Below are 21,487 nucleotides of genomic sequence, written 5' to 3'. Positions count from 1 at the left end.
TAAAACAAACAAAAAACTTACATCACCTTTTACACATCATTGTTATTGTTATTAATTTTATTATTAATTTTTAATTTATATTAAAAAAAAATTCTGCAACAAAAATCAGAAATTTAAGAAAAAAATTATAGAAATTTTAAGTAATTCGTAATACATTTTAGTTTTTATGCCTATCGATCGTATTTTATTTAATTTTAAGTTTTTTTGTGTTTTTGTTTTACTAAAGCATGTTATAAACATTGTAAGATGTCGAGAAACAAAAGAAAATTGTGTCAATAAATCGCAGTCGTATTCACTGTATAAAATTAGTAGAAGTTTTGTTTTCCAAATTGTCCTTTCCTCTAAATAGCACTTAAGGAAATTTCTAGACATTTTTAATATTTTCACTACATTTATCTAAACATAAGTTACATTTCTAATAAGAAATTATTAAAAACAATTAAGAAAAATTAAAACGAAGATGTAAATATACAAAATAAAAGTTATTTAAAATAAAAAATCCAAATTTGGTTTTTTTGAAATAAAACAGCAACTAATGTTAAGCAGAACAACATTATGTTATAATCCGGTAGCTCTAATACCATACTTAACATCTAACAAAAGTGAAGTCTACCTCTAGGAGGAGCAATATAATTCCGTAACTGCAAACCCTATACAATAAACACAAAGGTCTAATAAACGTTTTAGATATATTGCTATGGTTGCTATAATACTAGAACTATTAAACCAAAGTTCTACACGGAGTTAAATAATAAAATTTACTATCAAATATTGTAAAAATAAATTTTGAAAATAAATTTACTCCTGCGCTATAAGCGTTTTTGTAATTAAATCCTTAATTTCTATAAGTAGGCGTGGCAGTGGGCAAAAAAAAATCATTTTCGATGAAAGAGCAAATTTCCAGCTTTTAAACGAACCCAATATCTTCTAAATATTCCTAAAACTACGGAAGTTATAAACAAAAATGTAAAATCGACATTTGGAAAAACACTTCCTATCAGCTTCTGTTCACCTATTACATGACGAAATTTTGAAATTTCATTTTTGGCAATTTTCAAAACTTTAAATGTTCGAAGATTTTGTTTTATAATTTCCATATTTTACAACCGAATGATTTGAAATTTTGCATGGTGGTAGAGCAGGATCTTGGCTACAAGCTTTGAATTAAAGGATTTTTGTAAGCGTTTCACAGCTTGTGCTGTAAGCGTTTTTAAAATAAAACAGCAAATCTCTCATGGTTTTTGTGACTTTTGGTGAAAGTTATAAATCCTATGACATAGCTCGTATTCCATTCTATCAAGTGCTGAAAATTTTATTCCGATATTCCTCCTGTTTTGGAAGTTATGCGCCATTTTGTAAAACAGTTGTAAAACGAATTGTTAATCATAAAACGCTCCAGACTCTTCTGGTTACATAGTAATAACATCTATTTTATAGGGTCTATCTATCTTATAATTTGCATACTGGTAGAACATGAGTTGGCCTTTAAGATGATCAAAAACTTTATTGAGAAAATTCATTAGATCCAGTGTTATAAGCATTTTTGTAACCAAAACTTTTGTTTATATAAGTGGGCGTGGCATAAACAAAAAAAAAACAATTCGGGTTTCAAAGAAATAGCAAATTTTCCAATCTATCTAAAGCTGAAAGTTTCATTCGAAAAAACCACGTACTTTAGAAATTATACATAAATTAGTAAAACTGTTCACAGGCCACCTTGTAAAAACTACAACACTTACGTCTGTTTTAGTTATACTGTAATAGCTTCTGTTATATAAGAACAATGAACTTAAAATTTAACGTAATGATAGAGAAAAATATAGGCTTTCCGATGGTAAAGCAATAAGTTTTGAAAATTTATTCAGTTTTGTGTTATAAGCGTTTTTATACTTTAAGCGTTAATTTAGATAAGTGGGCGTGGCAGTAGGCGGAAAATTTACAATCTATGTTTAAGCCCAAATTCCAAGCTTTCATATGAACCTAATATCTTTTAAATATTCCAAAAACTTCGGAAGTTATTAACAAAAATGTAAAATCAACATTTGGAAAAACACTTGCTATCAGCTTCTGTTCACCTATTACCTCACAAAAATTTGAAATTTCATTTTTGGCAATTTTCGAAATTTTAAATGTTCGAAGATTTTGTTTTATAATTTCCATATTTTACAACCGAATGATTTGAAATTTAGCATGGTGGTAGAGCAGGATCTTGGCTACAAGCTTGTATTAGTGGAGTTTTGCAAGCGTTTAATCGCTTGTACTGTAAGCGTTTTTAAAATATAACATCAAATTTGATGTGGTTATCAACAGTTCTAATGAAAATTGTTTATTCTATGAAGTAGCTCGTATTCCACTCTATCCAGCGCGGAAAATTGTATGCCAATATTCTCCCTACTTTGGAAGTTATGCGCCATTTAGTAAAACAGTTTGAAGGATGCATTGTTAAACAAAAACGCTTGCGAGTATTTCGGTTGCACTGTAATAACTTCTGTACCTTGGGGTATATCTGGATGAAATTTCGCACGCTGGTAGGAAATGATTTGGCCTTGAAGATAATCTAAAAGTTTATTGGAAAAATTCGTCAGTTCTAGTGTTATAAGCGTTTTTGTAATCAAAAGTTTTGTTTACATTAGTGGGCGTGGCATTAACGGAAAATAACAATTTGGGATGGAGAGAAACAGAAATTTTTCCAACTTTTCTAATGCTTAAAGTTTCATTCGAATAAACCATGTACTTTAGAAATTATACATAAATTAGTAAAAGTGTTCACAGGCCACTTTGTAAAAACTACAACGCTTACGATTGTTTCAGTTTTATTTTAATAGTTCTTGTTAAATAAACTCTATCGACATAAAATGCAATGTTGTAATAGAGAAAAATATGGACTTTTCAATGGCGCAACAATAAATTGGGGAAACTTATCCAGTCTTGTGTTATAAGCGTTTTTATTATTTAAGCCTTAATTTAGATAAGTGGGCGTGGCAGTGGGCGGAAAATTTACATTCTATGTTTAAGCCCAAATTCCAAGCTTTCATATGAACCTAATATCTTTTAAATATTCCGAAAACTTCGGAAGTTATAAACAAAAATGTAAAATCGATATTTGGAAAAACACTTGCTATCAGCTTCTGTTCACCTATTACCTCACAAAAATTTGCAATTTCATTTTTGGCAATTTTCGAAATTTTAAATGTTCGAAGATTTTGCTTTATAATTTCCACATTTTACAACCGAATGATTTGAAATTTAGCATTGTGGTAGAGCACGATCTTGGCTACAAGCTTGAATAAGTATATTTTAGGAAGCGTTTTATCGCTTATGCTGTAAGCGTTTTGAAAATTAAACAGCGAATTTGACGCGGTTATCGACGGTTCTTATGAAAACTGTTTATCCTATGAAGTAGCTCGTTTTCCACTCTATCCAGTGCTGCAAATTTCATGCCAATATTCCCCCTACTTTGGAAGTTATGCGTCGTTTAGGAAAACAGTTTTAAGGATGCATAGTTAAACATAAAACGCTTGCGAGTGTTTCGGTTACACAGTAATAACTTCTGTACCGTGAGGTATATCTGATTGAAATTTTGCACGCTGGTAGGAAATGATTTGGCCTTCAAAATAATCATAAAGTTTTTTGAAGAAATTTACCAGTTACAGTGTTATAAGCGTTTTGTAATCAAAAGTTTGTTTATTAGTAGGCGTGGCATGAACGGAAAATAACAATTCAGGATTGAGAGATACAGACATTTTTCCAACTTATCGAACAGTCAAAGTTTCGTTCGAATAAACCATGTACTTTAGAAATTATACATAAATTAGTAAAAGTGATCACAGGCATCATTGTTCAAACTACAACGCTTACGATTGTTTCAGTTTTACTTTAATAGCTTCGGTTGTATCAACACTATCAGCATAATATGAAACGTAATAATAGAGAAAAATATGGACTTTCTAATGGCGCAACAATAAGTTTTGGAAACTTATTCAGTCTTGTTTTATAAGCGTTTTTATATTTTAAGCCTTAATTTAGATAAGTGGGCGTGGCAGTGGGCGGAAAATTTACATTCTATGTTTAAGCCCAAATTCCAAGCTTTCATATGAACCTAATATATTTTAAATATTCCGAAAACTTCGAAAGTTATAAACAAAAATGTAAAATCGACATTTGGAAAAACACTTGCTATCAGCTTCTGTTCACCTATTACCTCACAAAAATTTGAAATTTCATTTTTGGCAATTTTCGAAATTTTAAATGTTCGAAGATTTTGCTTTATAATTTCCACATTTTACAACAGAATGATTTGAAATTTAGCATTGTGGTAGAGCACGATCTTGGCTACAAGCTTGAATAAGTAGATTTTAGAAAGCGTTTTATCACTTATGCTGTAAGCGTTTTGAAAATTAAACAGCGAATTTGACGCGGTTATCGACGGTTCTTATGAAAACTGTTTATCCTATGAAGTAGCTAGTTTTCCACTCTATCCAGTGCTGCAAATTTCATGCCAATATTCCCCGTACTTTGGAAGTTATGCGTCGTTTAGGAAAACAGTTTTAAGGATGCATAGTTAAACATAAAACGCTTGCGAGTGTTTCGGTTACACAGTAATAACTTCTGTACCGTGAGGTATATCTGATTGAAATTTTGCACGCTGGTAGGAAATGATTTGGCCTTCAAAATAATCATAAAGTTTTTTGAAGAAATTCACCAGTTACAGTGTTATAAGCGTTTTTGTAATCAAAAGTTTTGTTTACATTAGTAGGCGTGGCATGAACGGAAAATAACAATTCAGGATTGAGAGATACAGACATTTTTCCAACTTATCGAACAGTCAAAGTTTCGTTCGAATAAACCATGTACTTTAGAAATTATACATAAATTAGTAAAAGTGATCACAGGCATCATTGTTCAAACTACAACGCTTACGATTGTTTCAGTTTTACTTTAATAGCTTCGGTTGTATCAACACTATCAGCATAATATGAAACGTAATAATAGAGAAAAATATGGACTTTCTAATGGCGCAACAATAAGTTTTGGAAAATTATTCAGTCTTGTTTTATAAGCGTTTTTTATATTTTAAGCCTTAATTTAGATAAGTGGGCGTGGCAGTGGGCGGAAAATTTACATTCTATGTTTAAGCCCAAATTCCAAGCTTTCATATGAACCTAATATCTTTTAAATATTCCGAAAACTTCGGAAGTTATAAACAAAAATGTAAAATCGACATTTGGAAAAACACTTGCTATCAGCTTCTGTTCACCTATTACCTCACAAAAATTTGAAATTTCATTTTTGGCAATTTTCGAAATTTTAAATGTTCGAAGATTTTGTTTTATAATTTCCATATTTTAGAACGGAATGATTTGAAAATTTGCATGGTGGTAGAGCAGAATCTTGGCTACAAGCTTGAATAAGTGGATTTTTGTAAGCGTTTTTGTTGTAAGCGTTTTTAAAATGAAACAGCGAATTTGATGCTGTTATCGACGGTTCTAATGAAAATTGTTTGTCCTATGAAATAGCTCGTATTCCACTCTATCCAGTGCTGATAATTGTATGCCAATATTTTCCCTACTTTGGAAGTTATGCGTCATTTAGTGAAACAGTTTGAAGCATGCATTGTTAAACAAAAACGCTTGCGAGTGTTTCGGTTGCACTGTAATAACTTCTGTACCTTGGGATATATCTGGTTGAAATTTCGCACGCTGGTAGGAAATGATTTGGCCTTCAAGATAATCATAAAGTTTTTTGAAAAAAATCACCAGTTACAGTGTTATAAGAGTTTTTGTAATCAAAAGTTTTGTTTACATTAGTAGGCGTGGCATGAACGGAAAATAACAATTCAGGATTGAGAGATACAGACATTTTTCCAACTTATCGAACAGTCAAAGTTTCGTTCGAATAAACCATGTACTTTAGAAATTATACATAAATTAGTAAAAGTGATCACAGGCATCATTGTTCAAACTACAACGCTTACGATTGTTTCAGTTTTACTTTAATAGCTTCGGTTGTATCAACACTATCAGCATAATATGAAACGTAATAATAGAGAAAAATATGGACTTTCTAATGGCGCAACAATAAGTTTTGGAAACTTATCCAGTCTTGTTTTATAAGCGTTTTTATTATTTAAGCCTTAATTTAGATAAGTGGGCGTGGCAGTGGGCGGAAAATTTATATTCTATGTTTAAGCCCAAATTCCAAGCTTTCATATGAACCTAATATCTTTTAAATATTCCGAAAACTTCGGAAGTTATAAACAAAAATGTAAAATCGACATTTGGAAAAACACTTGCTATCAGCTTCTGTTTACCTATTACTTCACAAAAATTTGAAATTTCATTTTTGGCAATTTTCGAAATTTTAAATGTTCGAAGATTTTAATTTATAATTTTCATATTTTACAACCGAATGATTTGAAATTTAGCATTGTGGTAGAGCATGATCTTGGCTACAAGATTGAATAAGTGGATTTTTGTAAGCGTTTTATCGCTTGTGTTGTAAGCGTTTTTAAAATGAAACAGCGAATTTAATGTAGTTATTAAAGAGTTCTAATTGAAATGCTTATCCTATGAAATAGCTCGTCTTCCACTCTATCCAGTGCTGCAAATTTCATGTCAATATTCCCCGTACTTTGGAAGTTATGCGTCGTTTAGTAAAACAGTTTGAAGGAAGCATTGTTAAACATAAAACGCTTGTGAGTGTTTCGGTTACACAGTAATAACATCTGTACTTTGAGGTATATCTGGTTCAAATTTCGCACGCTGGTAGGAAATGATTTGGCCTTCAAGATAACTAAAAAGTTTATTGAAAAAATTCACCAGTTCCAGTGTTATAAGCGTTTTCGTAATCCAAACTTTTGTTTACATTACTGGGCGTAACATGAGCGCAAAATTACAATTCGGTATGAAACGAAATAGACAATTTTCCAACTTAGCTAATACTGAAAGTTTATTTTGAATAAACCATGTTATTAAGAAATTATACATAAATTGGTAAAACTATTCACAGGCAACCTTGTGTTGTAAGCGTTTTTAAATACAACAGCGAATTTCTCAAGGTTCTCGTAGCTTTTGGTAAAAATTATAAACCCTATGAAATAGCTCGTGAATAACTCTATCTAGAGCTGAACATTTTATGCCAATATTCCTCCCACTTTGAAAGTTATGCGTTATTTAGTAAAACAGTTTGAGGGAAGCATTGTTAAACATAAAACGCTCGCGAGTGTTTCAGTTACACAGTAATAACTTCTGTACCTTGAGGTATATCTGGTTGAAATTTTGCACGCTGGTAGGAAATGATTTGGCCTTCAAGATAATCATAAAGTTTTTTGAAAAAAATCACCAGTTACAGTGTTATAAGAGTTTTTGTAATCAAAAGTTTTGTTTACATTAGTAGGCGTGGCATGAACGGAAAATAACAATTCAGGATTGAGAGATACAGACATTTTTCCAACTTATCGAACAGTCAAAGTTTCGTTCGAATAAATCATGTACTTTAGAAATTATACATAAATTAGTAAAAGTGATCACAGGCATCATTGTTCAAACTACAACGCTTACGATTGTTTCAGTTTTACTTTAATAGCTTCGGTTGTATCAACACTATCAGCATAATATGAAACGTAATAATAGAGAAAAATATGGACTTTCTAATGGCGCAACAATAAGTTTTGGAAACTTATTCAGTCTTGTTTTATAAGCGTTTTTATATTTTAAGCCTTAATTTAGATAAGTGGGCGTGGCAGTGGGCGGAAAATTTACATTCCATGTTTAAGCCCAAATTCCAAGCTTTCATATGAACCTTATATATTTTAAATATTCCGAAAATTTCGGAAGTTATAAACAAAAATGTAAAATCGATATTTGGAAAAACACTTGCTATCAGTTTCTGTTTACCTATTACCTCACAAAAATTTAAAATTTCATTTTTGGCAATTTTCGAAATTTTAAATGTTCGAAGATTTTGTTTTATAATTTCCATATTTTACAACCGAATGATTTGAAATTTAGCATGGTGGTAGAGCAGGATCTTGGCTACAAGCTTGTATTAGTGGAGTTTTGCAAGCGTTTAATCGCTTGTTCTGTAAGCGTTTTTAAAATATAACATCAAATTTGATGTGGTTATCAACAGTTCTAATGAAAATTATTTATCCTATGAAGTAGCTCGTATTCCACTCTATCCAGTGCTGCAAATGTCATGCCAATATTCCACCTACTTTGGAAGTTATGCGTCGTTTAGGAAAACAGTTTTAAGGATGCATTGTTAAACATAAAACGCTTGCGAGTGTTTCGGTTACACAGTAATAACTTCTGTACCTTGAGGTATATCTGGTTGAAATTTTGCACGCTGGTAGGAAATGATTTGTCCTTCAAGATAATCATAAAGTTTTTTGAAGAAATTCACCAGTTACAGTGTTATAAGCTTTTTTGTAATCAAAAGTTTTGTTTACATTAGTAGACGTGGCATGAACGGAAAATAACAATTCAGGATTGAGAGATACAGACATTTTTTCAACTAATCGAACAGTCAAAGTTTGGTTCGAATAAACCATATACTTTAAAAATTATACATAAATTAGTAAAAGTGATCACAGGCAACATTGTTCAAACTACAACGCTTACGATTGTTTCAGTTTTACTTTAATAGCTTCGATTGTATCAACACTATCAGCATAAAATGAAACGTAACAATAGAGAAAAATATGGACTTTCCAATGGCCCAACAATAAGTTTTGGAAACTTATTCAGTCTTGTTTTATAAGCGTTTTTATATTTTAAGCCTTAATTTAGATAAGTGGGCGTGGCAGTGGGCGGAAAATTTACATTCTATGTTTAAGCCCAAATTCCAAGCTTTCATATGAACCTAATATCTTTTAAATATTCCGAAAACTTCGGAAGTTATAAACAAAAATGTAAAATCAACATTTGGAAAAACACTTGCTATCAGCTTCTGTTCACCTATTACCTCACAAAAATTTAAAATTTCATTTTTGGCAATTTTCCAAATTTTAAATGTTCAAAAATTTTGCTTCATAATTTCCATATTTTACAACAGAATGATTTGAAATTTAGCATGGTTGTAGAGCAGGATCTTGGCTACAAGCTTGAATAAGTGGATTTTTGTAAGCGTTTTATCGCTTGTGTTGTAAGCGTTTTTAAAATGAAACAGCGAATTTAATGTGGTTATTAAAGAGTTTTAATTAAAATGTTTATCCTATGAAATAGCCCATTTTCCACTTTATCCAGTGCTGCAAATTTCATGTCAATATTCCCCGTACTTTGGAATTTATGCGTCGTTTAGTAAAACAGTTTGAAGGATGCATTATTAAACATAAAACGCTTGTGAGTGTTTCGGTTACACAGTAATAACTTCCGTGCCTTGAGGTATATCTGGTTGAAATTTTGCACGCTGGTAGGAAATGATTTGGCTTTCAAGATAATCATAAAGTTTTTTGAAAAAAATCACCAGTTCCAGTGTTATAAGCGTTTTCGTAATCCAAACTTTTGTTTACATTACTGGGCGTAACATGAGCGCAAAATTACAATTCGGTATGAAACGAAATAGACAATTTTCCAACTTAGCTAATGCTAAAAGTTTAATTTGAATAAACCATGTTATTAAGAAATTATACATAAATTGGTAAAACTGTTCACAGGCAACCTTGTGTTGTAAGCGTTTTTAAAATATAACAGCGAATTTCTCAAGGTTCTCGTAGCTTTTGGTAAAAATTATAAACCCTATGAAATAGCTCGTGAATAACTCTATCTAGAGCTGAAAATTTTATGCCAATATTCCTCCCACCTTGAAAGTTATGCGTTATTTAGTAAAACAGTTTGAGGAACGTATTGTTAAACATAAAACGCTGTACAGTGTATCGGTTACATAGCAATAACTTCTGTACCTTGAGGTATATCTGGTTGAAATTTTGCACGCTGGTAGGAAATGATTTGGCCTTCAAGATAATCATAAAGTTTTTTGAAAAAATTCACCAGTTACAGTGTTATAAGCGTTTTTGTAATCAAAAGTTTTGTTTACATTAGTAGGTGTGGCATGAACGGAAAATAACAATTCAGGATTGAGAGATACAGGCATTTTTCCAACTTATCGAACAGTCAAAGTTTCGTTCGAATAAACCATGTACTTTAGAAATTATACATAAATTAGTAAAATGATCACATGCAACATTGTTCAAACTACAACGCTTACGATTGTTTCAGTTTTACTTTAATATCTTCGGTTATATCAACACTATCAGCATAAAATGAAACGTAACAATAGAGAAAAATATGGACTTTCCAATGGCCCAACAATAAGTTTTGGAAACTTATTCAGTTTTGTTTTATAAGCGTTTTTATATTTTAAGCCTTAATTTAGATAAGTGGGCGTGGCAGTGGGCGGAAATTTTACATTCTATGTTTAAGCCCAAATTCCAAGCTTTCATATGAACCTAATATCTTTTAAATATTCCGAAAACTTCGGAACTTATAAACAAAAATGTAAAATTAACATTTGGAAAAACACTTGCTGTCAGCTTCTGTTCACCTATTACTTCACAAAAATTTGAAATTTCATTTTTGGCAATTTTCGAAATTTTAAATGTTCAGAGATTTTACTTTATAATTTCCATATTTTACAACGGAATGATTTGAAAATTTGCATGGTGGTAGAGCAGGATCTTGGCTACAAGCTTGAATTAGTGGATTTTTGCAAGCGTTTAATCGCTTGTATTGTAAGCGTTTTTAAAATAAAACTATGAATTTTTTATGGTTTTCGTGGCTTTTGATGAAAAATGTTAATACCATGAGATAGCTTGTTTTCCATTCTACCAGGTGCAAAAAATTTCATTCCAATCCTCCTACCACTTTGGAAGTTATGCGTCGTTTAGTAAAACAGTTTGATGTACTCATTGTTAGGAATAAAACGCTTGCAATTGTTTTAGTTACACTGTTATAACTTTTGCACTATGGGGTGTATTTTGATGAAATTTTGCACACTAATAGAATATGAATTGACCTTTAATCTGGTTGAAAAAATTATTTATTAAATTTGTCAGTTCAAGAGTTATTAGCGTTTATGTAATCAAAACTTTTGCGGAGATTAGTGGGGGTGGCGTTTGAGGAAAAGTTTATTTAGGGGCTGAAAAATTAAACCGCTTTACCAGTCCATACATTGCTGAAGATTACGTTTAAATAATCTTTAAACTTTGGAAGTTATACTTAATTGTATAATAAAGTACTCTGATCCATTACTTAAACCAAACACTGGTAAGCGTTGTAGTTTTTCTAAGTTGCAGAAACTTCTATAATATTAGGACAATCCGCTCAAATTTGTTATAGACAGAGAAAGACAATAGGATTTTACGAGGATGGAAAAAATTAAGTATGAAAGTTCATTAGCTGTTACTTGTTACACGTACATTTGTATTGAAAACTTCAAACACTTTTAACTGAACATTTTCTCCACTTTCTAAATAACAACACTAATTTGTTTTTTTGTTTTTTTTTTTTAATTCAAACTTTAATATTTTTATAATTGAGTTCGTTTAATAATTGATTGCAACAAACTCTTGGGAATACACTTTAAAAATGCATTAAAATTTTTAAATTTTCTTAAAAGCTGAACATATAAATATTTGGAATACATTTGAATATTTGATTGTAATAAATATATTGATATTTTATCATATCCGAATGGATTAAAATATGCAAAAATATGCCGACATGCAGATGCAAGCGTGTTAAAGTAAGTAAATAAATATAAATTATTATTTTTCTGTTATTTAAAGAAGACATTAAAATAATAAAAATTTATAATTATATATGAAAAAAAAAACTTAACAATGAAAGTACATAATGGAAAAATAAATTCATATTAAACTATAAAAATAACATAAAATAAAATATTATTAAATTATTTAAATTAAATCAGCTGGAGTTTTATGTTTTTCTCTTTTCTCGCCCCTTAAACTTCATTGGATTTTTCTAAATTACGCAACTTTTGGTACATATTTATATAATGAGTCTGTAATTGTTTCTGATACTTGAGTACCTTTTCCTTTTCATCCGACCACTGGCGTTTTTCCAATTCAAAATTAACTCTAACATCATCGAGCTGTTTGCGTAATTTGGCTATTTCTTCTGCATAACTGGCCGATTCTTCGATTAATGTATCCAAAGTACTTTCTTCTAATTTGCTAGAGGGCAATTTATTAAGTGCCTTAATATTAATGGCCACATCGGGTAGATTTTGTGAGCCATAGACAAAATTTTGTATATCGTTAGACATTTTGGCTAAACGTTTTTCTGCATTTAACTTATTTAATTCTAGTTCTTCACGCTCTTGATAATCCAAATGGCCTATATTGCCATCACTCTCCATTAAAGGTGGTGCTATTTTTAAACAATTCATTATCACTTCTAGATTACAATCATCGATAACCTTTTCATTATCTTGTTTTTCACCACTTTTTTGGCTTTCAATACGTTGTTGTGTATGTTTGCGTGTTTTATTACAGATATCGGTTAAATTATCCAACTGTTGTTTTAGTCTGGTATACTTTCCCGAAGGTTCTTCTCCATATTCATGAAATATAGCCAAATCTGATAGTTCTTTGCGTAATTTAGCCAACTCATTAGTTAAGGCCAAAATAACCTGATCTTTAAGTATGACAATTTTATTAAGTTGTTTTAGCTCTGTCTCGGTTTCCTTTTGCGTTTGGGCCTTTTGTTGTTCCTCCTGCCGGTGTTGTTGGGTCATTTTATGATTTTCTTGTAGACTTTGGTAAATTTGTGTTTCAGCATTGGTATTTTCGTGTTTTAAATGCACTATCGCATGTTCCTTAAGAGTCAATTCATTCTGTAAAGTGTCAAATATGAAATTGATAAAAAATTATTTCTTCTTGTACAGATAATTTCTACTTACAGTTGCCTCTTTAAGTTGAGTTTTAAGTAAAGCTAATTCTCCATTTCGTTCGCATACTTTCCACTCACTTTCCTCTAGTTGTGCTTTAAGTCTGCAAATGGTATTTTGACTTTCTTCTAATTGTTCTTCTATATAGGCAGAACGATCTTTTAGATTCCTCTCGGAATTCTTTATACTGATGTTGTTGGTCCTGAAGTAAAAGATGAAGGAAATATAATTGAAATTAATAAATAAAAAACTCTATCTATCTATCTATCTATCTATCTATCTATCTATCTATCTATCTATCTATCTATCTATCTATCTATCTATCTATCTATCTATCTATCTATCTATCTATCTATCTATCTATCTATCTATCTACCTATCTATCTATCTATCTATCTATCTATCTATCTATCTATCTATCTATCTATCTATCTATCTATCTATCTATCTATCTATATTTCTGTCTATCTGTCTATTATAAGAACCACTTTATAAAGATTGTTAAAAGTTAATGAACTAATTCATAAAATTATAAAATAATTACGCTGCTAGTGATTGTTTATACAAAAATACATATGAATTTATTCTCTAAATAATTGACTCATTCATCTAACACGTATGTACATTGTACATAGGTTGTCAGATACATACTAATATTTTATGTCTAAAAAATTATCTCATTTAATACTCACTTTAAAATTTCATATTCATTTTTTATTTCAGCTAATTGTTCGCGTAATTTTTGAGTCTGTTCATTGTAACGCAATTTGTGCTGTTTAAATTGAAATTGTTGCATCGCTAGCATTTGCTCCATTTTCTTGATTTTTAACATATATTCACGTTGCTGGGCTTCATAGTATAATTTTAGACGTTTCGTTTCGCTTTCCCAATAGTTTTCCTTGTCCTAGAATTGAAAATTACATAAATTGGTATAAGTGATTTTAAAAATAGGAAAAAAAAATTGTTTAAAAACCAATTAATATGTTAAAAACAAAATTAAACCTTTTGTACTGTGAAAATTACTTTCTCATTGTGTTCCATGGTTTGTCTTAAATAAGACAATTCCGAGTCCCTGTCCTTGAGAGCAGCTTCCAATTCTGAAATGCCCGAATCTGAGGGTGATGGTGTCATATCGCATTGATCATTCGATAAACAATATTTACTGGACGTCATACTTGAGCTGCCCATTGTAATGCTGTTACTCATCATATTATTAATGTTGCTGCTGCAATTGCTACCATTGGATTTGCTGTAATAAAAGGCAAACAGACGCAATTGAAATTTTAATTCAAGTTAAATTCTCACTTTTATCGTTAACACAATTTATGCGCAAATTGATTTCTAAACTAAACATACAGCACAACACTCATTCAGTTGGACAGACAACCAACGAATGGCAAATAATTGTGTATAGATTATTTAAAATTAAAACTAAAACAAAAAAAAAATACTCACATAGTACCACTTTGGCTATTAACATCTGAATCCGGTGTGTGTCGAATTGATTCCATACTATCGTTGATCTTCAACGATCTGGAACCACGTCGACGTGCCATAAGGCTGTTGCAATAATTATTGCTTGAATAACCACCAACAAAACCTCCAATACAACCACTGCCACCACCAACACCTGCCATACCACCGACTCCAATACCAACTCCACCATTGCCGCATCCGCCGCCAATAATACCAATACCTCCTCCGCTACCGCCATGCCTCAAATCGGTCGTGCCTAACGATGATAAAGAAGAAATCGCATAAATATACATAATGGCGTAAAAAAAAACACATTAAACTTAAATAGTGGCAGTAGTAATAAAAAAATAAACATCAATAACTAAAACTAAATTAAAAATTTAAAATCAGTTTATGTGTAGCACAAATATAAATTTAAAATTTTAATGTTGAATGAATGATGAGTGGTTTTTGGTTTTTTCTTTTATTTAATAAAGATTTTTTGCGTTTTTTTTCACTGCAGGCCATTTATTCGCAATTATTAATTATTGTTTTGAAAAAATAAAAATATATAAATAAACACTCAGTATACTAAAAAACAACTGCTGAAGTATTTATAAACAGTAAGGAAGAAATTTGATCCAACAAATATGTACTCCATTTTATAAATTGGGAACATAGATTGCATGATCTTTTAGGAGTATCCAATAAACACAAACCTTGATAACACGATAACTTGCTCTATACAAAGTGAAATACTTATGCATATAATGTTATAAACCAAATGAGAATTATTTCAACTCATTATATTGTCGCGTAACACAACACATAAACACACAAATGGTTAAATATGTTTTGTTTTTGTACCAACACAATTTTATAATTTCCACGAACATGATAATGATTAGAGTAACAACAATATTGTTTAAACAGATTTAAAATATAATTATATATTTTTGATAACAATATATTGTTGCAGTGAACATAGTTTAGTTGTAGTAACCATGTCGAACTATGACAAAAAATATATTTTAAAGATTTGACTATTAATCAGACAATAGCATCCACTATGTATATTGTATAGCCTTGGCTATATTTTTGACTAAAATCTAAATTATATAAGTGATTTTGTCATAACTAAAAACATGTGTATATAGTTAGAGCTATAGACTAGATTTTAATCTGGGCTACTGACCAAATTATAGTTTCGACTATAAGTTCTAGTCTTGACTATACACTGAGCAATATTCTCAAATATAGAACACATTGTTGCCTCGACTATAAACCAAGCTATTATAAGTAGTTCTTTAGTTTAGTGTACACTCAACTAAAGAACTACTTATAATAACTAGTAAAGATCTAGAACTAGGGCACAGACTTGGAAATAGTCTCGACTCTTGATTGGCATATGAACTGGATGGACTATTGACTAAACTATAGTCTCAATGATATACCGGAATAAGTGCTGAATGTAGAATGGACTACAGACATGTCTGTAGAATGTACAACAGCGATTATAAATTGAATTTTAATCACGACTTAGAACTGAACTATAATTTCAACATCATCGACTATTGGCCAGACTTTATCGACTATAGCCTGAGCTATAATCTCAGCTATGGACTCAAGTATAAATACGAATATTGAGTTCCCTGTAGTCTTGAGACTCAATAGAATATACTCAACTAAAGAACGGACTATTACGTTTTAATCACGACTAAAAACTGACCTATATTTTCAACTTCTGCTAAATAGTATCGCATACTGTCTCGACTATGAACAGAAATATATATTGACTGGATTGTAATCTCATCTTTGGACTATATACATGAGTGTCAATAGAATATACTCAACTAAAGAATGGACAACTTATAAACTCAAGTATAGATCTGGGCCAGAACTCTACATATATAGTCTCGACTATTGACTAGGATATTAACTGAATAGACTCTTGACTAAACTTTAGTCTCAACTATATACTGGCATCAGACCATTGCGTTAACCACTGACTGGACAATAGCATTCACTACAGATAAAAATATATACTGGATAATTTGCGAAACTATATTTTCGACTTAAGAATGGTTATTAAGTTGATTATAATTTGGACTAAGAGCTGGAGTATAGACACGACTGTTGACTGAAATATTGTCTCGACTAAAGACGGAATTAAATTCGTACATACATATAGAACGAACTCTTGACTACATACTAGACTATAGTCTCGACTACAAAACTGAATATAGTCTCTTGTGGACCAGGTTATAGTCTCGAAAATATATTGTAGATTATATTATAGAACGAAACAGAACGAAATCTTGACTATATTCGAAACTATAGACTGGACTACAAAAGTGAATATATTCTCGAATGAACAAGTCTATAGTTTCGACAATAGACAAATTAACGACTGTAAATTATATTAAAGTTTTCAATAGACTTTAACCACAGTCTCGATTATAGTCCATATTGAAGTTTTAACTAAAAATATAAATTATCGAATTTATTATACATCAGTTAACATTCACTTTTTTCTCACCCACTGTACTTTGCACAAGTACATGTGTAATTTTTGCAATTGCTAATTTGTTTTTAATATTTATGTGTTTCGTGGTAATTTGTTGAAATGTTTTTTTTTATATTTTTCATTTTATTATTTCAAGGAAACTAAAAGTCAATTTTTGTTAAACATAAAAAAATAAATGTAGTTTAGCAAACCATTTAAAAATAAAAACATGGTTGCATTTCGAACCAATTTAAAAATGTATTTATAAATTTTTGTAATTGAATCCGCATTTGTAAATTATTTCCTAAGGACAGGTGATTAATAGTAATAAAAAATAATGTTCGCAATTCCAAGAAAACTATTTACAACTAATATTCATTTTAGAAATATTAATCACTTAGAATTCTTATTTTAACAAAATATGTTGGACAATTAGGTGATATCTATCACCTAATAACCCTCATACTTTTATTTCAAATCCGCTATTCTAATAAAAATCACACAAATTTTTATAATTTCATTTAAATACCAATTCCTATTAAACTTATTAATTATTTAGTGTTTTAAACCATTTTTCTTTTTTTTTTCCTGGAACATCAAACCTAACTTTCAAATAATTAATCTTTTAAGAAATTAAACAAATAACGAAAATGTCATGGGAACAGAAAAACAAAAACTTTACAAACAAAATTGTCATTTAACTTACTGCCAAATCTCATGTTAGAACCTGGTGCTGCAGCCAATGAAGGTGTCGAACCATAACGATCGCCCACATTATGTGAGGCTGTTGCTGAGTGTGCAGCTGAATGAGCCTGAGCAGAAGTAACGACATCACAATAACGTTGGGGCAGAGTATAGTCCGGTTCAAAAGGGATCGGCTTAAAAGCAATCGGGCGTAAAAGATTTGTATTTGTTGTTGTTGTTGATGTCTACAAAGTAAAGAAAAACAAAAGATCAAAAATTAAAAGAAAAACAAACTTACAAATCTAAGAAAAAGGGAAAAAATCATTAGGCAAAAAAATAGCTAGAAATAATATGTTGTCTGGGTATTAAATGAAGTGTGTAAAATATATACAAGTATGGGTGTAGTTAGTTTTATGTGTATGTGAAAATTAATAGGAATACAATGAATATGAACTCAGACTTAGAATGTAGTTGGAGTGGAGTTAGTAGACACACCCAAAAAAACCTAAATCAGATAAAATTGAATCAGACAAGTGTTTTTTGTAATAAATAAAATAAATAAAACTAAATGCAATTGTTGTTGGTGGATACTTTACATTTTTTATTGTTTTGTGTGTAAAACACAATAACAAAACCATAAAATAAAAAATTCAAAACAAAAATAGTCGGAAACGGCCGACTTTTTAACACAACGGACTTAGTGTGCCAGTTGCCCAGACTGTAATCTGACTTTACTCTACTGGTAGTCCATACTTTAGTCATTATATAGATGAAAATATAGTGTCAAGACAATATTCTGTCTATAGTCTTTAAATACTTAAGTGGCTCTACGGTCAAGACTTAAGTCAATTTATCGTCTGGACTATAGTCTGTCTATAGTCAATACAACAGTCTGTCTTTAATCAAGATTCTGGTCTGCCCATAGTAGAGACTATTAACTGTCTATAATCAAGATTATACACTGCTTATAGTCAAGACTATAGTCTCTCTACAGTCAAGACTTTAGTCAGTTTATCGTCAAAACTATAGACTGGCTATAGTCAAAATAAAATTGTACCTAAGTCAACACTATACACTATCTATAGTGAAGATTACCTATGCATTCTGTAGTCTGTACTGAAGAGTATGGTCTGTCTATAGGGAAGACTATAATCTGTATATAATGAAGCCTGCAATATATAGTATTTCTATAGACAAGGTTATCTTCATTCTATAGTCAAGACTATGTACTGTCTATAAGCAAGACTATAGTCTCCCAATAATCAATGCCATAATCTCTCTATATTTAGCACTAAAGTCTCTCTCTGTAGTAGAGACTATAGTCTTTATATATATTCCTTCTATAGTCTATCAATAATCTGTCTATAGTCAATACAACAGTCAGTCTGTAATCCATACCCTGGTCCGTCAATACTGCAGTCTGTCTATAGTCAAGACTAAAACCTTTCTACAATCAAGTCTTTAGCCTCTCTACAGTCAAGTCCTTAGTCAGTTTATGGTCAGGACCATAATAAAATAATCTGCCTATAGTCAAGATTATATACCATCTATCTCATGAGTATGGTTTGTCTCTAGAGAAAACTGTAATCTATTTATAGTGAAGACTGCAATCTATAATTGCTCTATGGACGTGGTTGCATTCTTTCTATAGTTATGACTATATACTGTCTGTAATCTAGACTATAGTCTCCATATAGTCTCCCAATCATCAATACTACAATCTCTCTATATTCAAAACTAAAGTTTCTGTATAGTCTCTATATAGTCAAGACTATAATCTCTTTATAGACAAGTCCAAACTATTGTCTGCCTACAATCCAAACTTAAATATCAGTAGTCTACTGTAAGTTATAGACATATCCCCAAACACTATACACCCGATATAGAGTACTATATGTGTATGTAGAAGTAAATAAAAAAAATCTGTATACAAACCTGTTGTTCATGATTTTCTTCAATCGGTTGAATATGAGACAAATCACTTGCACTACGCTGTTGGTGTTGCTGCTGATGATGATGTATTTGTTGTTGCTGCTGATGATGATGCTGTTGTTGTTGTTGATTAGTATTATGCACTAAAGCTGTATGTGTTTGTAAACGTTGCTGTTGTTGTTGTTGCTGCTGCTGCAAGCGCATTTGATTGCTATTGTTATTAATATTATGGTTATTATTGTTAGTATTACTATTATTATTATTGTTCGCTTCTAAACACTCCGTTATATTTAAACGTTCATTAAGTTCCGTTATACTACTACGACTACCACCACTTCCGCATCCGCTTATAGAAGTTGGTGTTGCCGGTGCCTGTATTGACGACGACGATGATGTTGTTGTTATTGTTGTTGAACATGGTTTTCTTTGCACTTGCGTTTGTTGTATATATGAGGCGGTTCTCTTTTGACCTTGAGCCTGTTGCATCGGTTGTGTTGCGTATTTCATTGTGGCCGATGTTAATGATTGTGTCATCATTGGTGGTAATGATTGCATTTGATTACTACAATCATTTGATGTGTCTATGTTGTTGTTAGTGGTGTTATTTTTTGTACTGGATTTTGTCAATTCAAACATTTGACGAATGTTATTGAATTTATTACGACCATGCTGTACAAAATCTTCCAAATTACTATGACTACCAAATTTGTTGCGCATACGTTTCTGTTCGTTACGTGACTTTAGCGTGCCTGTGTTGCTGGCCTGCACCTGTGGCAGACCCAATGTGTTTTTGGACACTAGTGAATTGGCATTTTCCAGTGATGCCGATCGTATATGTCCACGTTTGGAGAGTGTGGGTGAAGGTTGTTGTTGTTGCTGTGATATTTTAATCGGTAAGGCAGTGTGTGATGTTTTGGTTGTCACTGTGGCCGCCATGTTGTTGTTTGAGAAATGGAAATATCCGTTCTCTTGTAACTAGAATTGAGAGAGGAAGAAAAATAACAATTTATAAATACTTTTCAATGTTTTTGGACAATAGTTATTAAGTTGTTAAAAGTTCTTAAGACTGTTGATGAAAACATCACCACTAGTCTCTTGAGTAGTAGAGTAGACTAGTCACTTTATGAGGTCTTAGGGGTAAAAAGTTCTCACTTTTATGTATAAATGAGAAATAATAATTTCATTAGTCTTTATGATCCACTTTTTTGTATGTAAGTTAGAAGAAATGTTACTATAAAGTTATAAAGCACTTAACTACCCCTTAGTAAACAATAATGTAATTAATAGTATACATTATTGTTTGCTTGGAAACCTTAAAGATGTGACCCCATACTAATAGTATTACTACACAAATACTAAAAAATAGGGTCATTGCTTAACAAAGAACTAGCGGGTTATATAATAAATAGAAAAGAATAACAGTTATTTACGTGATTTAGCCGAAAGATAAGATGCTGGTGGTACCGATACTTAAAATCAAACTCAGAAAACAAACAACAAAATAGAAATGAAAACAACAAAGGTGTTGGTGGTTAAAGTGTTGCTTGTTAAATCAAACCATATGTATGTTTGAATGGGCGTAAAGGTAAATCTAACGTTATAAGTTAATATGGCGTGCGGCTTAAACGATTATATCATTTTAATCTTAACAATCAACACATTCACATTTAACATTCCCATACCTATACAAATACACCTATGTCTCATACGAAACCTAAAAAACTAAACATTTTGTTTTTTGATGTTTAACAACCCAGACGCAGAAGATTGAAATCAATGGTGCAAAAATACAAACAAAATACATTATATGTAAGTTTAAAACTCTATGATAAATTGTTTTTTTTATACCACTAATATGACCGCAAAATCAAATATCTTTCATATAAAATTAATTGCAAATTGAGAAAAACATTTCGACTTAATTAGATTCAAACGAATCATAATGATGGTACTAGTAGTATTTAGGTCAATCAAATAGTGGGTGAAATTATAATCATGGTA

At 30.9% G+C, this 21,487-nt stretch overlaps 1 protein-coding gene across 2 annotated transcripts; it reads right to left on the bottom strand.

Moving 5' to 3' along the window:
- Positions 1-11,494: 11,494 nt before the first annotated feature.
- On the bottom strand, positions 11,495-20,476 carry LOC111683377 (myb-like protein AA). Of its 2 annotated transcripts, none has more exons than XM_023445461.2 (7): positions 19,490-20,476; positions 17,577-17,799; positions 14,365-14,641; positions 13,912-14,158; positions 13,602-13,813; positions 12,922-13,111; positions 11,495-12,855 (listed from the first exon to the last, which is right to left on the bottom strand). In XM_023445461.2, the coding sequence occupies exons 1-7, from the start codon at positions 20,420-20,422 to the stop codon at positions 11,962-11,964; spliced, it is 2,976 nt and encodes a 991-aa protein (XP_023301229.2). In that variant the 5' UTR covers positions 20,423-20,476; the 3' UTR covers positions 11,495-11,961. The 2 variants fall into 2 exon arrangements, with proteins under 2 accessions (XP_023301229.2, XP_023301230.2); XM_023445462.2 differs by having other exon boundaries at positions 13,933-14,158.
- Positions 20,477-21,487: the final 1,011 nt, after the last annotated feature.

Source organism: Lucilia cuprina, chromosome 3 (genome assembly GCF_022045245.1).
Source record: "Lucilia cuprina isolate Lc7/37 chromosome 3, ASM2204524v1, whole genome shotgun sequence".
Taxonomy (NCBI): Eukaryota; Metazoa; Arthropoda; class Insecta; order Diptera; family Calliphoridae; genus Lucilia; species Lucilia cuprina.
The sequence above is the reverse complement of the archived record's forward strand: the minus strand, read 5'-3'. Positions and strand labels throughout refer to the sequence as shown.